Consider the following 19,933-nt stretch of genomic DNA (forward strand, 5'->3'; position numbering starts at 1 on the left):
GTGCACGATGTCACACCCAAGGTTGTAAGTTGCGTATCATTACCCGTATCGGTCGGGTCTGTAACGCCCCAAAATTTCAAACCTTATAATTTCCTTGAAATAGTTGAAAAATTCTTTTTCTTTACAGTGTTTATTTTTAAAATCAGCAGAAATGATTTCTTTAAAAGAAAAAGAACAAGTTTGACAACCTTGGGCACGTTAGCGAGAGAACAAAGATTTATCATGGACGATATGCAATAATACTTAAGAAACCATTTCTTCTATTTAAAGAGAGTATCAAGTTTGTACAAAATTTGGATTTCCTCTAGGGAAAACCGTATCAAAAACCAAAATGTCCAGGAGAAGAACTACGAGCAGAAACAGTGGATCCTTAAATCATCTCGCAGTCGCGCCATCGCCTGATGCACCTATTCGTCACCTGTACCCATGAAATGGGTTAGTTTTGCGAAAAACTAGTAGGAGAGCACAAAAACAGAAATAACTAAATTAGGCATGAATAATTTATGCATCCGGTAGTAACGAGCAAACTAAGCAGATAGACTGAAGAAACAAGCTAAGTATAACAAACTGAAAAGGTGAGCATGCTCAATTTAGTTATTACTTGTTAACTGGCCATGCGGGTACATACATGACACGTGAGTCGAAACAGTCGAGTCCAAGCCGAGTGTTTATTATGTTAAGTATTTTAAGATACCTCGGTTGTCTGACTGAATCCTATTCCTATGGAGACGATCGATGGTCAAGAGAGTAAGTCCCCAAGGCTTGATAGGGATGCATCCAACTTCTGCAGAAGTGTTAGGCTAACTTATGTAGCCCCTATTCATCCCCTAACCTCCGATGACTGGGGAAAAATGGGTCTTTTGCCCTTTTAGAAAGTCATAAATGGTTTGTCCATCGGAGTTGGTACCCTTCGTCCTCTCTATTGACGAAGCCAGGTTGAATTGTGCGCGACGGGATTTCTTAGCCGTTGCCTCATTCTTCATGCTCTGGTCCATTAGACCAAAACGAGCATCTTGCCTATGAAGGCAATCCCATTTTTATATGTGTTTTCAACAACGCGCACAAAGCACTAATCGAGGTCATAAGACCCTCTCATCCAATCATCGTAGTACTAACATGCCTCGCATGTTCAAGAGTACACTTACGAGGAAAGAGATATAGGTCCTTAATAGGAGCCTCGGGAGTGTGTTTCGCAGAGATATAATGTTTTAAAAAACTATTTTAACATTTTAAATCTTTCGAAACGACCCACAACTTGCCAACATATGGCATGTGATTTTCTCGAATCTGACAACTGATGACGCAGTGTCTAGGTGCTATGCAAGTCACGACACTGGTTTTGGTAAATGGGCTTCACAAATGAATCCATCACCCAACAACTTGATCTTGCCCCAGATCAAGGGTTTTCCCAAAACATATTGGGTAAAAAAAAGAGGAATAGGTATTCCTTCCGAATACGCTGAGTCGATGGCAAGGCAAGAACGAAAGACAATAATGCGAAAAGCAAGAGCCTGGGCGCGAAGCGCGACGGCAAACAGAAACAAGAAATGCGAAAGCAAAGGACAAGGATCGTGAAACCACGTCCTTGAATTAAAAGACAGTAAGTAGTAAATACGAAAGCAAAAGCCTGGGCGCAAAGCGCGACGACAAACTGAAATAGGAAATGCGAAAGCAAAGGACAAGGATCGCAAAACTGCGTCCTTGAATTAAAAGATAGTAAGTAGTAATTGCTAAAACAAAAGCCTGGGCGCAAAGCGCGACAGCAAACAGAAATAGGAAATGTGAAAGCAAAGGACAAGGATCGCGAAACCGCGTCCTTGATTTAAAAGTGTACTTATATACGTATATGTATATAAATATATCATTAAGTCCTTTCGATCTTTAATTATTTAAGCTTAATTTAATTATTTAAGTCCTTGTGCAACTTCTCCTACCTTGGGGTATTCCGAGAAAAAAAATCGTCTACGAGCGGAGGTGATCGTCGGTTTAGTTCGCGGGGTGCGAACGGGCTCCGTTGCGTAACACTGCAAAAGTACGTTAGCATGCATAAAACGAATAAAGATAGGGAGAAAACTCGGTTTCTCCGCAACTCAATGTAGGGGTCATCGGCCCCTACAGTTACGAAAAAGAACGGGGTAGGGTCCAATGACCCATGCCGTTAAAGGAGATAGGTGCAGGGGCCATCGGCCCCTGCCGGATATCTAAAGGAGGGCAGGGGCCATCGGCCCCTGCCGTGATAACAGTAAGAGGGGCAGGGGCCTTTGGCCCCTGCTGAGTCTTCAAAAGGAGGGGCAAGGGCCTTAGGGGGCCCTTGCTGGTTTTAAAGAAAGGAGGGGCAGGGGCCTTCGGCTCCTGCCAGCTTTTCAAAAGAAAGGGGCAGGGGCCGATGGCCCCTGCCAAGGAAATGAATAGGGAGGGGGAGCGCAGGGGCCAAAGGCCCCTGTCGAGCCTTTGCTCGACAGAAAAAGAGACAGGGGCCAGAGGCCCCTGTTGCCACCCTCAGGCAAGCCTTGTAGGGTGTGCAGGTGCACGTACCACATTTTGCCCCTTTATGGAAATATGTGAAATTGTGTACAAGTACTAAAAGTTCAAGAGGAGGTGTTTCCTTAAGCAAGGCTGACTCCTCGAGAATGAATTCCTGCTTATAAAGCTTGTGATCTAGTATGCGTTGCTAAATGCAATTATTGGTACCCCGAGGTGGTTACTCGGAAGAAATGATTGGATGCACAGCGATCCCAGGACTTGTCTGAGACTTCTTGTTTTCTTAGTATTTGAACATGCCAAGTATATTACTGATTTTATGAAATACTGTGATGGGTTATCCATCGAGAAACCCACGAATTTGCTATCGTAACCGGACCTTAAGAAAGGTACGGTACAAATAGTACGAGAGGTCATTGAGTACCTCAAAGTGGACAATCAACACTTAATTGATATAAATGAAATAATGTCGGCCTCCCGAGGCTAAATGCTCAAAGAGCAATACATGTCATGTATGGATTAAAAGAATCACAGGACCTTAAATGTTGCCCTCTCATCGTAGTCATACCTCTAGGTAGGTATGATCGTACTTTTGGACAAGTACGTCCCCTGGGTGTTACGATGTTTGGATAACGAGGTTGTGACCATCTTGAAGCGTGCATATAACACAATGTTGAGATCACATAAATGGTGACAACTCGCCTTCACAGGCAAGATGCTCGAGTGGGCCTAACATACCAGAGCATGTAGAATGGGGCGGCGGTTCTTAGCTCTGAGTTCTGGAGTTTTTCTTTAGATTATTGGACATTGGGAAAATGCTCATTTTGTAATAAACTTCAGATTTTATTAATGATCTATTGTTTTATTTTCCTCAATTCCTTTAAGTAGTTGTTCATGTGAAATGATGGTTTTTCAGCTAACATACCCAGGATTTGTTAACTTTTGCTCCTTTCTAAATGTCTTCCGCTATCGCTTTTAAAAGTGAAAACTTAAAATCTTTGAAAGGTTTTTCGATAATGTTTTCGAAAATCACAAGTTGAAATTTTGGGGTGTTACACTGATAGGGTTGGCAATTAGGTCGGCGGGTTGGCAGGTCAACATACCTCAACACGAACCCGACCCGTTTATTAAACGGGTCGGTTGTGGCAAACACGAACCCCACCCATTTATTAAGCGGGTAACTCGACACGACACGGTTAACCCGTTTAATAAACGGGTCGGGTCGGGTCGGGTTCGAGTAACATGGTTGACCCACCCGCCTAACTTCTCCCCCCCCCCCCCCCAACCAAAACCCTAACCCCTAGGGAGAGCGAAAATGGGGTGGTGCCGGTGGTTCTCCATAAGGAAGGGTGATGCGCCGCAGTCCAAGGATGGCAAGGGGAAGGAATCTGCGAAAAACGGAGAAGCCGACGACGAACGCGGTTGCCGGAGAGCAGGAGGTCCCGGGGATGAATGGCGCCATGGAGGTGATGAGGCCCGACGTCGTTACCGTCTTCGAGTTCGGCTCCGTCGTCGCCTCCGACGACAAGATCACGCTCGTCGGCTACTGCCCCATCTCCGACGAGCTCGAGGCATGATGGTGGGAGATCCTGTCTTCTGCGAGGTTGAACGCTCTGCAGTTTCGGGTGTTCTTCTGAACGGTCGGTGTGGCTTCAGGGTGGGTTATTGGTTCTGTACTCTTTTGTATGAAGGAGATTTTTGGGGTTTCTACGGGTTTTCGGTAAGGATTTTGACGGGAGAGCTGGAGGTCCTGGGGATGAATGGCGCCATGGAGGTGTCGAGGCCCGACGCCGTTACCATCTTCGAGTTCAGCTCCGTCGCCGCCTCCGACGACAAGATCACGCTCGCTGGCTACTGCCCCGTCTCCGACGAGCTCGAGGCGTGTCGGTGGGAGATCGAGAGAAGGACGATGAGGAGGGGCTGCTTCTGACAGGGTTGATGCCGATTGCCGATGGAGAACGCCAACCCGTGACTAAAATATTGCGATAAATCGGTCGGGTTGGCGGGTCGGGTTCAGGTAAACGGGTTGACCCGCCTGCCTAACCCATTTATTAAATGGGTCAGACGGGTTGGCGGGTTGGCATACCCCTAACACGAACCCAACCCGTTTAATAAACGGGTTAAGCGGGTCGACCCGTTTACGACACGAACCCATTTAAGCCAAACCCGAACCCAGCTAAGAAGCGGGTTGGCGGGTCGTGTCAGATTTTGCCACCCCTAGCGTTTGATAGTGAGAGTGAGGGTGAGTCGTTGGTTGAAGGAGATGACGAGAGGAAAGTCGTAGAGTTCGACGGCAACGTCAAAAATTTGTTGTTTATCCGTCATATTTTGACCGCACCGCGAGAGTCGGCCCCTGAAAAATAGTTGCGGAACAACATTTTTAGAACCTGATGCAACTGTGAGGGGCATGCCTGTGATGTTTCAACTTCTAGCTTGCACAAGATCCTTCTAAAATGTTTCAACTTCTAGCTTGCACAAGATCCTTCTAAAATATTTGAGAAGCAAGATCCACCACTTCAATCTCTAAAGATCTGAAGGCACGATTTTTGAGGCACTCAAAAAAAGGAGAATCCCACGATCTTCAATCACCAACCTTGCTCTGATACCATGTGAAATTGTCTACGAAGAGACAATACGCATACAAGCACAAATACTTTATAAAAGAAGTGCACAAAAGCACTCTCACAACACTTGAACAAAATACGCAAAAATCGTATAAATAATAAACATGCAATAATGCATGTATTTCATAAAATAGAAGCAAATGCTTGAGACTCTCAAGCTTATTCTACAACAAGGGGGAACACTCCTATTTATACAAGAGAGAAGAGGTGCAAGAGGGGGCTCCCCAAAGGAGTTGTTGGGGAGCTCCCAACGGTCACAATTGTGACCGTTGGGGGCTCCCCAATGACTCTATTGGGGAGACCCCCAATGCACCTTTTTGTTTAAGCAAAAAGGAAAAAATAAAAGAAAAGGAATTACAAAAAAGAAAAAGAAAAAAATACAGCATATTCCAAATGGAATATGCGCAAAATGTAAAAAGATAGAAATACCCTTTTTGGTTAAAATAAAAAAGGGGAAAATGGAAAAATATATAAATATATATACTTATATATAGAGATACGTATACATATAATATATATATACGTATCTCTATGTATATAAGTATATATATTTATATTTACAATAATGTTTTTGAGTATACATTTTAACAAAGTCTACATGGAAGCTCCGTCTGGTATTAGTATTCCTAAGGGTAAAACACTTCGTCTTGAGATGGCCTTTTATGACCTCAAACAAGCACTAAAAGCCTGGTATGACAGATTTAGTCATGTGATGACTGATATTGGATTTCATTCTTGTTTGACTGACACTGCCTTGTTTATTAAGCAATCTGATGCAAGTATCATCATCTTTCTTCTTTATGTGGATGATATGATCATCACTGGAGACGATAACCAGGGAGTTACCAATATCAAAACTCTTCTTAAAACTCATTTTGAAATGTCTGATTTAGGATTATTGAGATACTTTTTAGGAATAGATGTTGCTTATTCCCCTCGTGGGTATTTGATATCTCAATCTAAATTTGCTTTTGATATTGTTTCCAAGTCTGGCATTACAAATGATAAGGTGGACACTTTAGAAGTGGTAAATGTTAAAATGAAAATTGATGATGGAGAGCGTCTTGATGATCCCACTCCGTTCCGACAACTTGTTGAAGCACTTTCCTATCTCTCCATCACTTGGCTAGACATATCACATGTTGTGCACACAGCTAGCCAGTTTCAACATTCTCCCACTTCTGTTCACATGAGAGCGGTTTTACTTATTATTAGATATTTAAAGAGTTCTCTCTCACGAGGACTCTTCTTGTCTGCATCGTCATCATTAGATTTAATTGCTTATACTGATGCTGACAGGAGAGGTGATCCTAATAATAGGCATTCAACCACTGGTTTCTGTGTATTTTTAGGTGAATCTCTAATATCATGGAGGTGCAAGAAGCAACAGAAGGTTTCTCTTTCCTCCACTGAAGTTGAATATAGAGCCATGCAACCACCACAATGGAAGTTGTCTAGCTCAGGTGACTGCTCGCTGATATGAGAGCTGAAGCAACACAGGCCTCACGAATGTGTTGTGACAACAAGAATGCAATCTACATCGCAAGCAACCAGACTTTCCATGAGCGCTCCAAACACATTGAGATGGATTGTATTTGTCACTATATCAGAGAGGAGTACTTGCATGAAACCATTGATTTGTCATATGTGACGTCAGAATACCAATTAGCAGACTTCTTCACCATGCCTCTCGCGGCTCCTAGATTTCACTTCCTCTTAGACAAACTTTCGCTCATTGTACCGTAAGTTTGAGGGGGAGTGTTAAAATGTAAACAACACATGTATAATAATAATATTATTATTATATATTTTTGTATTTATACTTTTTAATTTTTTTGTAATTTTTCTTTTTTTTTGGTATCTAGTTCTATTAGAACTAGATACATCTAGTTTGGTCAAGTTTCAGTTGGAACTTGACCAACTTTCTAGCTGTTGGAACTAGTCCAATGGCTAGAATTCTAGCTGTTGGAAGTTCCAACAGCTAGAAAGGGAGAGCTCCTTATGAGCTCTCCTTAATACTCTTGTATAAATAGGGGTGCATCCCCTTGTGTAAATCATTCCTCTAAATGCTTTTTAAGCATTTTGCTCTCATAAATAAAGTGTTATTTATTTTTATGCTTTTATCTTTTAGATACTTCCTTTCGAGTAGATTTAAGTGCATTCGTGGAGCCTACCATTTCATTACATATATGGTATGGGAATAACATATAAGTGTTTTTGTGGCAGTCTGAGATCTCTTTGAGATAAATGGTTATTTGCATGTTATCCCATGAAATAGCTGTAATCAGTATTGGTGTGTTTGTGTGTGTACTCCTTCACATAAGTATCAACATACATTAGTGCATTTGTTATTAGACCCGCTAACGAACATCAATTTTATGTTAGATTCTTTTCACTAATATATTGAAAATCGAAGGTTTAATGATAAATGAAGTCTACATGAGTATGTTAGAAACAAAATTTTGAAGAAACTTGTTAGTTGCCCTCTAAATCCTGTACACTGCATCAGATAAGAGTTGAAACAAAATAATGATGATAGATTGGTGGGTGGGGATTTAACTGACTGGAAACCCTTTGCTTAACCATTGTTAAGGAATTAATGGATAGGTTTTTACTCATGTGAAAACTTAGTTTTTCTAGATTTGTATGAAGAATCTAGTTGACAAACAAAGCTAAAGTTTTTAGTTTCATTGGCAGCTGCCCTTACTAGAATGGGCAGTAAAGAAAAAGACTCGGTGCAAGAGAATTTGATACAGATTGCTCTGGAGAGTAGCAAAAAGGCTGTGATGCAAGGCAGCATGGATCTCCTACTGGTACCTTTTTTTCCTCTATTTTGATTTTCCCCCCTCCTAGCTAGTTATCTGAAATAAGAGGCTGAACTATTAATGCTTTTTGTCAACTTGATTTGATTGTGCGGCACTTGGATCTTCTTTCTCCACTGATTCAATTTCTGCTGTAACAAACTAATCTTTTTGGAGGAACACCATTTAGTGTTTCTCTTTGAAAACCAATATTGATCTATAGGCAGGCAATGGCTTAGAAAAATGAGTACCAATGACTAACTGGCCATTACTTGATGAGTAGCTTAGTCACTCACTGATTCTATGTCAAAGCCAATTGCACAATCACTTTTTGTAGCTTTTCTTGGCTGTTGACTTGTATCTTTGTTCTACATGTCCTAATGACATGAATGGTTGTGATTGCAAGTATTGTTGCAAGAGAACCTTAATTGGAAGAAATGAAAGGGCACAAGTGGAGGCCACATCTGTGCAAGTTTTAGAGATATTTTAGATATAATGATCTTATGTGCCACTTTGCCTACAGATTGTGTTTACATGAATCTGAACGTGAATGAATTAGACACGGTTCATGGTAAGCATGATGAGGCTGGCTGAGAGCTAAATGTTTCATGATTGAACCAATCTTTGTTAGCTGAATATTGTGGGGGATAAAGAGTCGAAAGCTGGATGATTAGGTCACACTCTCATAACCAAGGGGTCTCAAGTTTGAATCCCAGGAGGTTGTCTCCCAGCTTTCCTATAAAAAAGAAAAGGTATAACATGGGTAGTATAGCAACTTTTTTTTCATGAGTTTGTCATGTACTTGAGCGGGGAAGGAATACAATGCAATTCTATGGTAAAAGGTAGGAAGGCTTTGCAAGCAGCTGCAAGCCTACTTGGTTGGTTGGATATCTTACCATATTTGACCTGTTTTCAGCTGTCACAAGGATACCCTAATTTCTTCCCATGTTTTGTCCACTTATGTACTAGTGTTAATATATAACTACAGAAAATCAGCATGTTCCATGTCCATTCAGCCATGCCATGTGAGATAGGTTGACAGTCCTGTCTGTGTAGAGGCTGGTACTGCTGGATACTTACAAATGTGTGCACATATCCACACACACATGAGCCACCATTCACAAGTACCGTTCTTTTGGAAAAATTCTAGTGTGCTGGCACCCACATCCATGTGACAAGTGAATATTTTATTTATTTTTTGCAGTTTTTTCTGAACATTTTTCATCTTTCCCTTCAGCTTCACAATTTGGAGATTACTCATTTGCAGGACTTTCGCCAGCTCCTGGATGAGAACCTTGAATTACTGGCAAAGCTAAGAGACTCTGTCATTGATTGGGTGCAAGAAGGATTTCAGGACTTCTTTAAATCACTTCATGACCATTTCATTCTGTTCTCTGGTGGAAATATACCAGCAAAACATATGGATCAGAATCTACCTGATGTTATACAAGGAGACAAAGTGCTTACTGGACTAGTTCTTGTACTAGCCCAGCTCTCAGTTTTCATAGAACAAAGTGCAATTCCTAGAATCACTGAGGCAAGAAGATACCTCATCTTTTTTGGTCTTTGTTCTGTTGTGGTTCTCCTAGTGTTCTCATTTATTTCTGCTGCAAAGCTTAATTGATTTTTTGTTTCAACCCTTCATCCTCCTATCTTATGTTTGTGAATATGCAGGAAATAGCTGCTTACTTTTCTGGTGGTGGCATTAGAGACTATGAAGATGGACCTGCATTTCTACCTACAGAGATCTGCAGAATATTCCGTTCTGCTGGCGATAAGCTTTTGCACCTTGTAGGATTTAGTTTCTTTTTAGACTCTTATTTTTTTGAAGTTTATAATGCATCTAGTTTCAAAGTTCATAAGCATGGTAAAGATGTCATAAAAGCAAAGATCTTTCAGATAATGCAACCGAAACTTCTTATTTACAATATAATAACTATGATTATATTAATGGACCAAGTCTTATTTTTCTAAATATAGAGGGTATTCCTAATGACACGAATTATGTAACCAAAAGATATATTCATCAAGTTATTTTTTAAAGCATACTGTGGATTCCAAACTGCATAATATGAAATGACAGCCCTGTTGACAACTTATGAATTTGACCAACTTCTGGGGGAGGGCACAGTGAAAGGAACATACTGGATGAAGTGAGCATGGTTATGTTGAAGGATGTAGATAATGAAATTTCCTCTAGGGTTGAAATTCTACTTTTATAGTTAATTTTGTCTAACACTATAACCATAGATAATTTAGCTTTGAAATCATGTATTCGTGTTTTATGTGAATCATCAAGTATAAAATGCAGAATAAAATACCAGTACCTAGTTTGGCCTTTTATGGATTATATTGCTAGTTTCACAACCCCTCTAAACTTTTGAGTACTCTATCTGACTATCAGTCTCTCATGCATTCTGTCACTAGTTTGATACACCTTTTTGTAAACATGTCTTACACGTGTGTGTGTGGTCATATCCTTGCAACCAGTTTTTTAAGCCTTGGCATGTCTGATATTTCATAACTTGGCTTCTGTTGATGTCTAGATAACATAAGTTAGAATGCTGTATTGAGGCTAGAACTTTCTTGTCCGATTAATTTGTGTTATGAAACATTTTTCAGTTGTTCAAGATGTCTGTTTCCTTTGTCATTTCCTGCAGTATGTCAATATGAAAACCCAGAAAATTTCAGTGCTTCTGAAAAAGAGGATTACCACACCGAACTGGATCAAGGTAACTGAAATCCTTCAACTTGCTTTTTCTAGTCAAAGCATGAAAAGTTGGCATTTATGACTTTGTAATGGACAATTTCACAGCATAAGGAGCCCAGAGAAGTGCATATGTTTGTGGATTTGCTTCTTCAAGAGGTAAATTTAATTGTATGCTCTTTAAGTTTAAGTTACTTAGCTGGAGGACATTCTTCTTTTATAATATAGTTGTATTAATATTTTGAGAAATGAAATGCATTCAAGTTTTCATGCACTGCAGTATCATTATGAAGATTGAAGATGGGTTACCATGTCATTTATCATATAGGTTGCTCTTAGAAACAGGGGCGGAGCCAGGAATTTAAGCTAGGGTGGGCACAATTGCACAGTAAAAAGGAAAATTAATTTCTGTGACAATAAACTATAATAGCAAGTGCAAAAAAATTTGAGGAACTGCAGTGTGTTAAATAACAAGTAACAAGTATTTAATAAGTGAATAAGAACTGAATTAATTGAAACAAATACATGCTAATTGAAACAAAAAAAAACAAATACATGCTAATTGAAAAAAAACCATAAAATTCTCATCTATGCTAATTGAAACAAAAGAAATAAACCCTAAATCCAACTTTCTACACCAAATGCATATGGACATTAGATACTTTCATCACATCTTATTTGGTCTCTAAGTGTGGTGATCAACCATGATGAACTGTGGCGGCCTGGATTTTGGAAGTTCTTCATAATCACATCAAATGCATGTGTTCTCTTTTACCATCATTCTTTAATTTTCCAAATATTCTATAACAGTAAATAAATCCAACTTTCTAAACCTTAGCCAAATCTATATCTGGTGGATGGATTTAATGGGTAAACTGCTTGGACTGCTGTTATTTGGAACTAAAACTAAAATAATCTCGTTTTTCTTTTCTTCTAACAGCACAAGATGAGGCAAATGAGTAGAAATATAAGTTGCATATGCTCAACTTGGACTCCAAACCAGATCGGGTCGAACTTGACCAAACATCATTTAACAAGTTTTATACGAAAAAATAAACGCTAACCAGGCTTTACTTAGAGACCAATCACATTCAACTAAGGAATCCATCCTCTCAAGACATGAAGGAATGACATGAGCCTTGAGCACAAACAATGTTTTACATGGACATTCGTCTTGAAATAGTTTATATATACACAGTACACACAATAAAAACACAAACTGATGTGACTCTCATAAATACCGCTTCCCCTACTCCATCCATGAAAAAAAAGATCAAATGAAATAGAAATAATATTGTAGCCATAAAAACCGGACCATCCATGTGATGCAAGCAGCAACTTAATCTTCTGTATATGGTGGCATTTTGGTTCCACTCACCATCCTGAGAGCCGCAAGCAGCGAGCTTATAGCGACCATACATCAAAATGGTCCAAAATAAGCAATGAGCCCTAGCAACATTCGATCGGTGGAGGAGAGCAACAAAAGGAATGACAGACCACTATGAACACAATCAGGCAAACAAGATCTTCAGTGGGAGCCTCAAATGCAACCCATATGCTACACTTGAATCCAATAACACACACACACAAAAGCAAAATAGAGGACGGAAAAAACAAGAAAAAAGTCTGACTGATTCATACCATGGAAAGAACAACATGCGCTACAAACACCACACAGATTCATAAGACCCCACAAAGATTCCAAGAAAAAAATGACTTCATTCATCACCAATATTCTACTCTGGTAACAGTGGAGAGAATCTCAGCTCCAAGAGAGAGAGAGAGAGAGAGTTAGGGATTTAGCCATTTAGGGTAGGGGGGGATGGATTTGGGAATGAAAGGGATGGGTCAGAGCGTGCCTTGGGTCAGGCAACAGTGCCCACCCTGACTCGCGTCAGGGCATGCACTGCCCACGTTTCATGTGGGTCAGGGTGGGCACTGCCCACCCTAACCCATACCTCCTTGGGGTATTTCTGTGGGTCAGGGTGGGCACGTGCCCATCCTCCCCATAACGTGGCTCCGGCCCTACTTAGAAACCATAGGTGTTTATCTCATTAACGAGCAATCAGCAGGTGCATTCAAAATTGATCTTTCCGTGCGGGCAGTGACACACTTCTTAGCAAATATCTTGAGCTTGTTTTGTGGTGCAAAGCACTATTATATTTGTAGGCAGAAACATCAGAAAGGTGGTAAATTACAATCATTCAATGTCCACAAAAATGTAAAACCCAAACCTGGCAAGATATAATGTGCTTTTTCATTCCCCAACTGCCACCGATCAGTATCCTTTAATCATAAATATTTTCCCAAATCTGGTAACCTCACAATAGAAATTGTAAAATTTCCCGTATGTCACAAAATTTATTTTGATGCATGGAGACCAATTTGGATCAGCTAAAAGGGCCTTCTAGAATCTAGTGCTGTAAATGCATTTTGGCCATTACATCATCTCCTCGGGTGGTTTTATATAGATGGGGTTTCCAATAATTAGTGTCTCATCATTATCATTTTTTTATAATGTTGTAGTGAACAATGTCTACTGGTCAGAGTTTTAATTTCATTGGGATTGATCTGACTCTTGGTTTGTTTCCATAAAGCAGAAATCAACGTGTTTTGTGCTACGATAGTTTTGATCAATAAGAGGTAAAATTTTGGTCAGTAGGTATAACGCCCCCAACTGACCCTCGTGAAAATAGTAGAATTTCTTTTTAAACAATTGCGGAAACACACCCAAGGATCCAGGGCATCATATATTTAATATACCAAACCACAAGCCATAACGTTCACTGAATCAACTGAAGAATAAATCAAACTTTATTAATTTAATCAACTGTCAAATAAACTAAGACCAAAAATCGTCTATATCATAAGTTATTCTGTCATGAACCAGGAATCAGTCACACAACTCGCAGTCTCCAATCAGCTAGTCAGGACATCACTGAGCATCTGTGCCTATAAAACAATTTTAAGAAAACGAGTAAGAACCGAAGTCATTTTTAGGAATTCCTCTAAAAATTCAAACAATAAAGACAATAACATAAACCAATTCATGCATAGATTTCAAAGAAATTACAAGCAATAACTTACGACATTTATTCTACTATAACTAAATATCATACATAAACAAATATCATGCGAAACAAAATGAGCATGAATGCATGAACTAATGCTGAACAGTAAAATATGCATGATTAAATGCACATGCATAGATAACTTATTAAGTTATTTATCCGAATTGTTTTTGCATGCATGTCCCTATTAAATGCACACAAATTTAATTTTCACTTTTTCTTAAAACTAGTGGATACTCAAAACGGGCACAAATTCTCGAAATTCTAGTTAGGTTCTCAGTTGTAGCTTAACACATAATTGGTATTTTATTACTGGGTTCTACACTTGTTCCTCGACTGATATCAGGAATCAACATCATCCATCGGAACATTAGAAATCAATATCTAATGCCTCAACATCAGGGAAATCGGCCTCTACTGACACCATTTTCTTAGTAGACCAATAACTACAGTTGAGTCAACAATACCATCTCCAGGAAAAGTAGTTGAATCTTCCTAAAACCGTGGTCAGGAAGTATTCTACCATATTGGGTTTAGGGGAACAATTACACACAGAGTTTTAGTATCTTCATAGTCCTCCATGACCGACATCCAAGATTCTTACACTGTGAAAATGACATCAAGAAAGTGATTAATTACATTGTTTGGTCTCTTTTACCTTTTAAATAATTTTAAGTTCTTTACATCAGAATCATTTTGCAAATCAACATGCAAAACCGATTTTGGGCTTGACCCTCACAATTTAACATTGCAATTAACTTTGGAAAACCAATAATTTTCATAAATAAATTTTGCATTGTATAAATAAAATCAACAGTTGGAGCAACACATGCTCCTGGCATACACGGCCTGTAGTGGTTCACATCTAACCATCAACACATCTCAAAAGTAATTTATGCATCTTTGCAAAATTTCAGTGAACATACAATACAAACATTGTTTTCAAACATATTCACAATGCACATTCAAAACACAAAAAATATGAATGCACATTAAACCAAGTACATACGCATGCGAATACAATGCTTGCAGAGCACACCATTCATGATCAATTCCATGCATAATCAACCAAACATGCATATGATTACAATCATGCAAATATCAAATAAATATCAGATTCATGCGTATGGTATACACATTTGCAAACTAATGAAATCATAATCAGGTTTATGTAGCATCTCAAAAAGACATGTATCAACCTTAAACATCTACATGACCAATTTCATGTACTCAATCAACTATGCAAAAATTTCTACAAAGCCAACAACTGGGGCCGATTCATGTACAATGCTGAAAAATACGCATTTTCAACATGTTGGTTGATCCATGTAAGCATGTTGGCTGATCTGCGTACATGATTGTAATCATGTAATTGAGTCAGCCAAACCTGTGTACACAATAATACATGCGGGTTTTCATACATATGTAAGTGCTAAACTCAATAAAAATTGAACATAAAATGTAAGCACATACATGAGCATGTGTCAAGGACAAATTTGAATCAAAACAAAATGATTCAATGCATAAACATGTAATTAGAACAGATCTGAATCAAAACAACATGAACAAGTACTTGGTAGATCTGAAAAAAAATAAAGTTAATGTGTTCGGCAAATCTGAGCCAGAACAGCATGTTTTTGGCAGATCTGATCCAGAACAGCATATACATGTTTGATAGATCTGATCCATATCAACATATGCATATTGTTCGGCAGATCAGATCCAAAGCAGCATATCGGTAGATCAATTCCAATACAGCATATGGCAGAATCAGATCTAATATAGCATATGGAAGAATCATATCCAATTAAAATAATTTTGTACTCGGCAGATCTGAACCAGATCTGCATGAGCACACACTCAGCAGATCTGAATCAGATCTGCATGAGTATATATACTCGGCAGATCGAAAAAAAAAATTCAAATGCATTTGTTCAGGTGCATGTATATGCACACGTTAAGCTTAAAACAATAAAATATATTAAGCTATATGTATGTCTAAAAAAATTATCAGATCTGAACATATATATATATATATATACACACGGTATGTACGAGCAAAAAGGGATCCAACAAATCTTATCGATAATATATTTTCAGAGACAGGCTAAATGAGAAAATTGTTACCTATAGACTAAATTCATATAATCAGATGCATGATTAAGAGAATCAATGATCTAATTTACATGTATATAAGCATGAAAAAAAATCGATAATCTATCTACATGCATCTTCTCATGTGTCAATTCATTAAATCGACAAATCTGGAATATGTTTACATATATATTTTAGATTTGTATCTACAAGAAAAATCGACAAACACAAAGAAATAAACATATATATATATATTAGAATCATATTTTCCTTTTCTCTCTAATACATATACATAAATCGATTTATATGTATTCCTGTCTTGTAAGGATTTAGAGAGTGTGATCATCGCAAAATTTTTCCTCTCGTAATGTTCTCTCTCTTCCTTCTCTTTTCCTTTCCAACCTCTTATTTTCCTCCTTTTGAAGGGAGAAAAAATAAAAGAACGGAAAGAAAGAGAGAAGAGAAAAGAAAAGAAGAGAAGGGAAGAGGAAACTCTTTTGCGGGTCTCACTTGACCTTAATTTTGAAGATTTTTGAAATAACTCGCCTTCGTTTTTGAAATATTTGCGGGAAAATCGGGAGACGGGATCCGCTCGTCGGTACGAGGTTCGACCGTTCCTGGCGCCTTTACCAGGGGTAATCTAACCAAGGGTCGAATTTCATGCCTTTTGCTTTGCAAAGAAATTATCTAAATATTTATCCTAAGTCTAAATGCACAATGAATTATGCTTGTGCAAATGCAAAGATGTATGCTCTTTTTGAAAATATTTTGAAGAATTCGAAGTGAAATTGATAAAATGAAGAAAATGACTTCTAACTTAGAACTTAAGATTAAAGTTCTAAGTTTTAGAATATTCAAGAGCTTGGAATATGAGTCTGGATTTGGAAAAATGATCTTGGAATTGAGAGGAAAGGAGAAGAAAGAAAATTTTAAGGTCATAAATGGATTTTGAATTAGAAATTTGGATTTTAAGTCTTTGGAATGGAATTGAATTTTATCTTTGAAATCAGAATGAAATGTGGGAAATTTAAATAGAATTTTGAGAAATAGAATTGATTTGAAAGTTGGAATTCAAGATGGAATTGGATCTGAAGTCTGAGATCCAATGTAGGATTGGGTTCTGGATCCTAGAATGGATTTGGATCTAAAGTCTGAGATCCAATGTAGAGTTGGTTTTTGGATCCTAAGAATTGAAATTTGGATCTGAATCTGAGATCCATTGGTAGAATGAGGATCCGGATCCTAAAAGAAATTTGGACCTATGTTTGGAGATCCAAAGTAGAATAAGAATTTGGATCCTAAATGGAATTTGGATCTGTAATGGGAGATCCAAAATGGGATAAGGATTTGGATCCTAAGAATTGGGAATTTGGATCTGAATTTGAGATTCAATGGAATGAGGATCTGTATCCTAAATAGAATTTGGATCTGTAACTGGAGATCCAAATGGAATAAGGATTTGGATCCTAAATGGAATTTGGATCCGTGATTGGAGATCCAAAGTGGAATGGAGTCCTATACTTGGAAATCTGGATCCAAGTTGAGATTAACTTTGTATTTTGAGTTTTGAAAGTCCAAATGGGACTTTTGAAGATGGATCTGGGTTTTAAAAACCCAGATTGAACTTTAGGAAGGTTTGGATTTTGAGATTCAGAATCAATCTCAACTTTGATTTAAAACTTGAAGAAAAACTTTGATTTTTGAATCAGAAGATGACTCAGAAACTTCAAAGTTAAATTAAACTTTGAAATTTGAATTTTGAATTGAGTTGGAATTTTGAAGTTTGAATATAAAGTGTTTTTGGAGCTTCAAAGTCAAATTAGACTTTGAAATTGGATTTTTGAATCTCGAAATGAGATAAAATTGGATTTGAATAAGATTTTGATCTTGAGAAATGAAGAAGAAGAATCACTTGGAATTTTGAAAAGTAAATTTTGAAAATATGATGCAATTCTATCCTATATGATGAATGAATTTGAATAAGTTTGAAATTGGATCTGAAAATCATATTTCATTCTTCAAATGAATTTAAACAAGACTAATGATATAATACACTCCTGACTATGGTCATTGAATGTATTATATAATAGTCATATCTAAATTCAAGTGAAGGATAAAATACCCTTTTGGTGCTTTTATAGAATTTAAAATGAAAATTAACCCTCAATATACCCTGACTATGGCCATTGGTATATATTTTGAGTTAATCCTAAGTTAAATTCTAATAAAAGAAAAAAATATTTTGACAAAATATGATGGATTTTGAAAGTGGATCCAGTGTGGATCCAATGTTATTTCGTAAAAGATAAGAATTCTAAGTTTTGTTCACACCCCGACTATGGCCGTTGATGTAAATCGTCAACTTAGAATTAACTTACCTCTTACGAAATGGTGCACGTGCCATTCGTGTTTCACCATTGTGGGGATTTTGAGAAATAAAGGAAAATGCATGGAATAAACCATTCATGGTATTCTATAATGCTCATTCATTCTACCTAAAGCAAGAAATGTAAATTCTTATTCAAATCTAGCTATTACAATATGTGAATTTAATTTTACAACTCCAAATGACAATTTTATCCACATATTTCCTGCAAGGTAAATAGATTAGTAATAAAGAGAGAAGGAAAATCACATATGTCATGTGAAAATCAAATAGTGAAAAGATATGTAGGACAAAATGATGACATATATATATATATATATGTATATATATATATACATATTTATATACATGTGGGTGTATTCGAATGTATATGAGTGTGTATAGGTATATACGTACATATATATATGAGGGTATATACAATAGGGAGGTGTGATATCAATGAAGCCCCCATAAAAATGTAATAAGGAAATAGATGGGAAATGTTATGAAACGGTAGATGAAAAGAATATAGATGCAGCCAATACAAATGACAGTGTTACTGATATAGGGATTACAGCAATTCACGGCTGCTGTAGGAGGCAAAGGTCACAGTGGCCCAATGTGAATCAGTGAATCAAAAGGCCTTCTGTAGTGGATCACTTTGTTTCAGCAGTAAAATGCAATTTCCAGGTATTATGCAGATGTTAAGACCCATTGAATCGGTGACTACTGCTACAAAGGGATGATGATGTTACATGCAGGTGAGTGTTGGGATGTTAATAGCTGCACCACCTCTGACCCCATATGTTTGCTCAAAAACTCGAGATCAATGTGTTGACAAACTTTTGGAATTATCCAAAACAGAGAATGATGTTTTACAAATCTAAAACATGAAGCTACCAATGCTGATGAGATCTGATAGATAATAACACAAAGGAATTTACGCATATTATATAATACAGATAAAACAAATATGGATTGCATACAGGATAAACTGACAGTTTGGCCTTGGTAGGCCTAGATTATGATCATATCAAATTCTCTCAGGGAACTGACATCCTGATTTTTGACCCTAATGTGAATGGTAGTGGCCTTTTGCCACCAAACCTCCTGCTATGACTGTGCCAGCATTATCACCTCCAGTCGAGTATGCAGGTAAAAAAAAAAATACAATAGAGGTTAACATGTGAAATATAGAAATAATATGGTACATATAGGAAAATTAACTGGAATGTTACAATGTGGACCATGATGATTGTATTGAATATACACAGAGAATATTTAAAGATATGCAACAGGCCATGAGCCGAAACCAAATTTTATGTCAGCAAAACATAGGTCTTTCAATGAATTAGAACCTGATTCTAGATTGATATCGTGATGCTTTTCACGACAAACCAAGAATCTGGTTTTTGGGTTAGCTGATCAACATATCACATAGTAAACAAGAATGACTGGGTGAGGCCGAACTAGGTGTTCCACTGTTTCCTTCAGCATACTAACTATCCTATTACCGAACTCCTCATTATGATCAAAATTTAATTCCATTTTGTGATTTGGAGATCAGTCCACAAATAACTGGAAAAAAAAAAAAAGATACAATGGAAGTTAACATGTGAGATATAGAAACAATATGGTACATACAGGAAAATTAACTGGAATGTTACAATGTGGACCGTAGTGATTGTACTGAATATACACAGAGAACATTTAAAGATATGCAATATACCATGAGTCAAAACCAAATTTTTCCGTTGCTTTATCAGCCGATGTTTCAACAACATTAATTC

General features: G+C 37.7%; 1 protein-coding gene across 4 annotated transcripts in view; it reads left to right on the forward strand.

The window, feature by feature from the left end:
• Positions 1-19,933, forward strand: part of LOC149839196 (vacuolar protein sorting-associated protein 51 homolog) — a 91,420-nt gene that overhangs the window by 41,975 nt on the left and 29,512 nt on the right. For all 4 annotated transcript variants that reach the window (XM_090002368.1, XM_090002370.1, XM_090002369.1 and 1 more), the window contains 5 exons: positions 7,803-7,918; positions 9,174-9,443; positions 9,581-9,697; positions 10,567-10,638; positions 10,722-10,772. In XM_090002368.1, the coding sequence (XP_089858494.1) occupies positions 7,803-7,918; positions 9,174-9,443; positions 9,581-9,697; positions 10,567-10,638; positions 10,722-10,772 (626 nt within the window). The remainder of the gene's footprint in view (positions 1-7,802; positions 7,919-9,173; positions 9,444-9,580; positions 9,698-10,566; positions 10,639-10,721; positions 10,773-19,933) is intronic.

This window comes from Nuphar pumila, chromosome 4, assembly GCF_984573655.1.
Source record: "Nuphar pumila chromosome 4, dmNupPumi1.hap1.1, whole genome shotgun sequence".
NCBI lineage: Eukaryota > Viridiplantae > Streptophyta > Magnoliopsida > Nymphaeales > Nymphaeaceae > Nuphar > Nuphar pumila.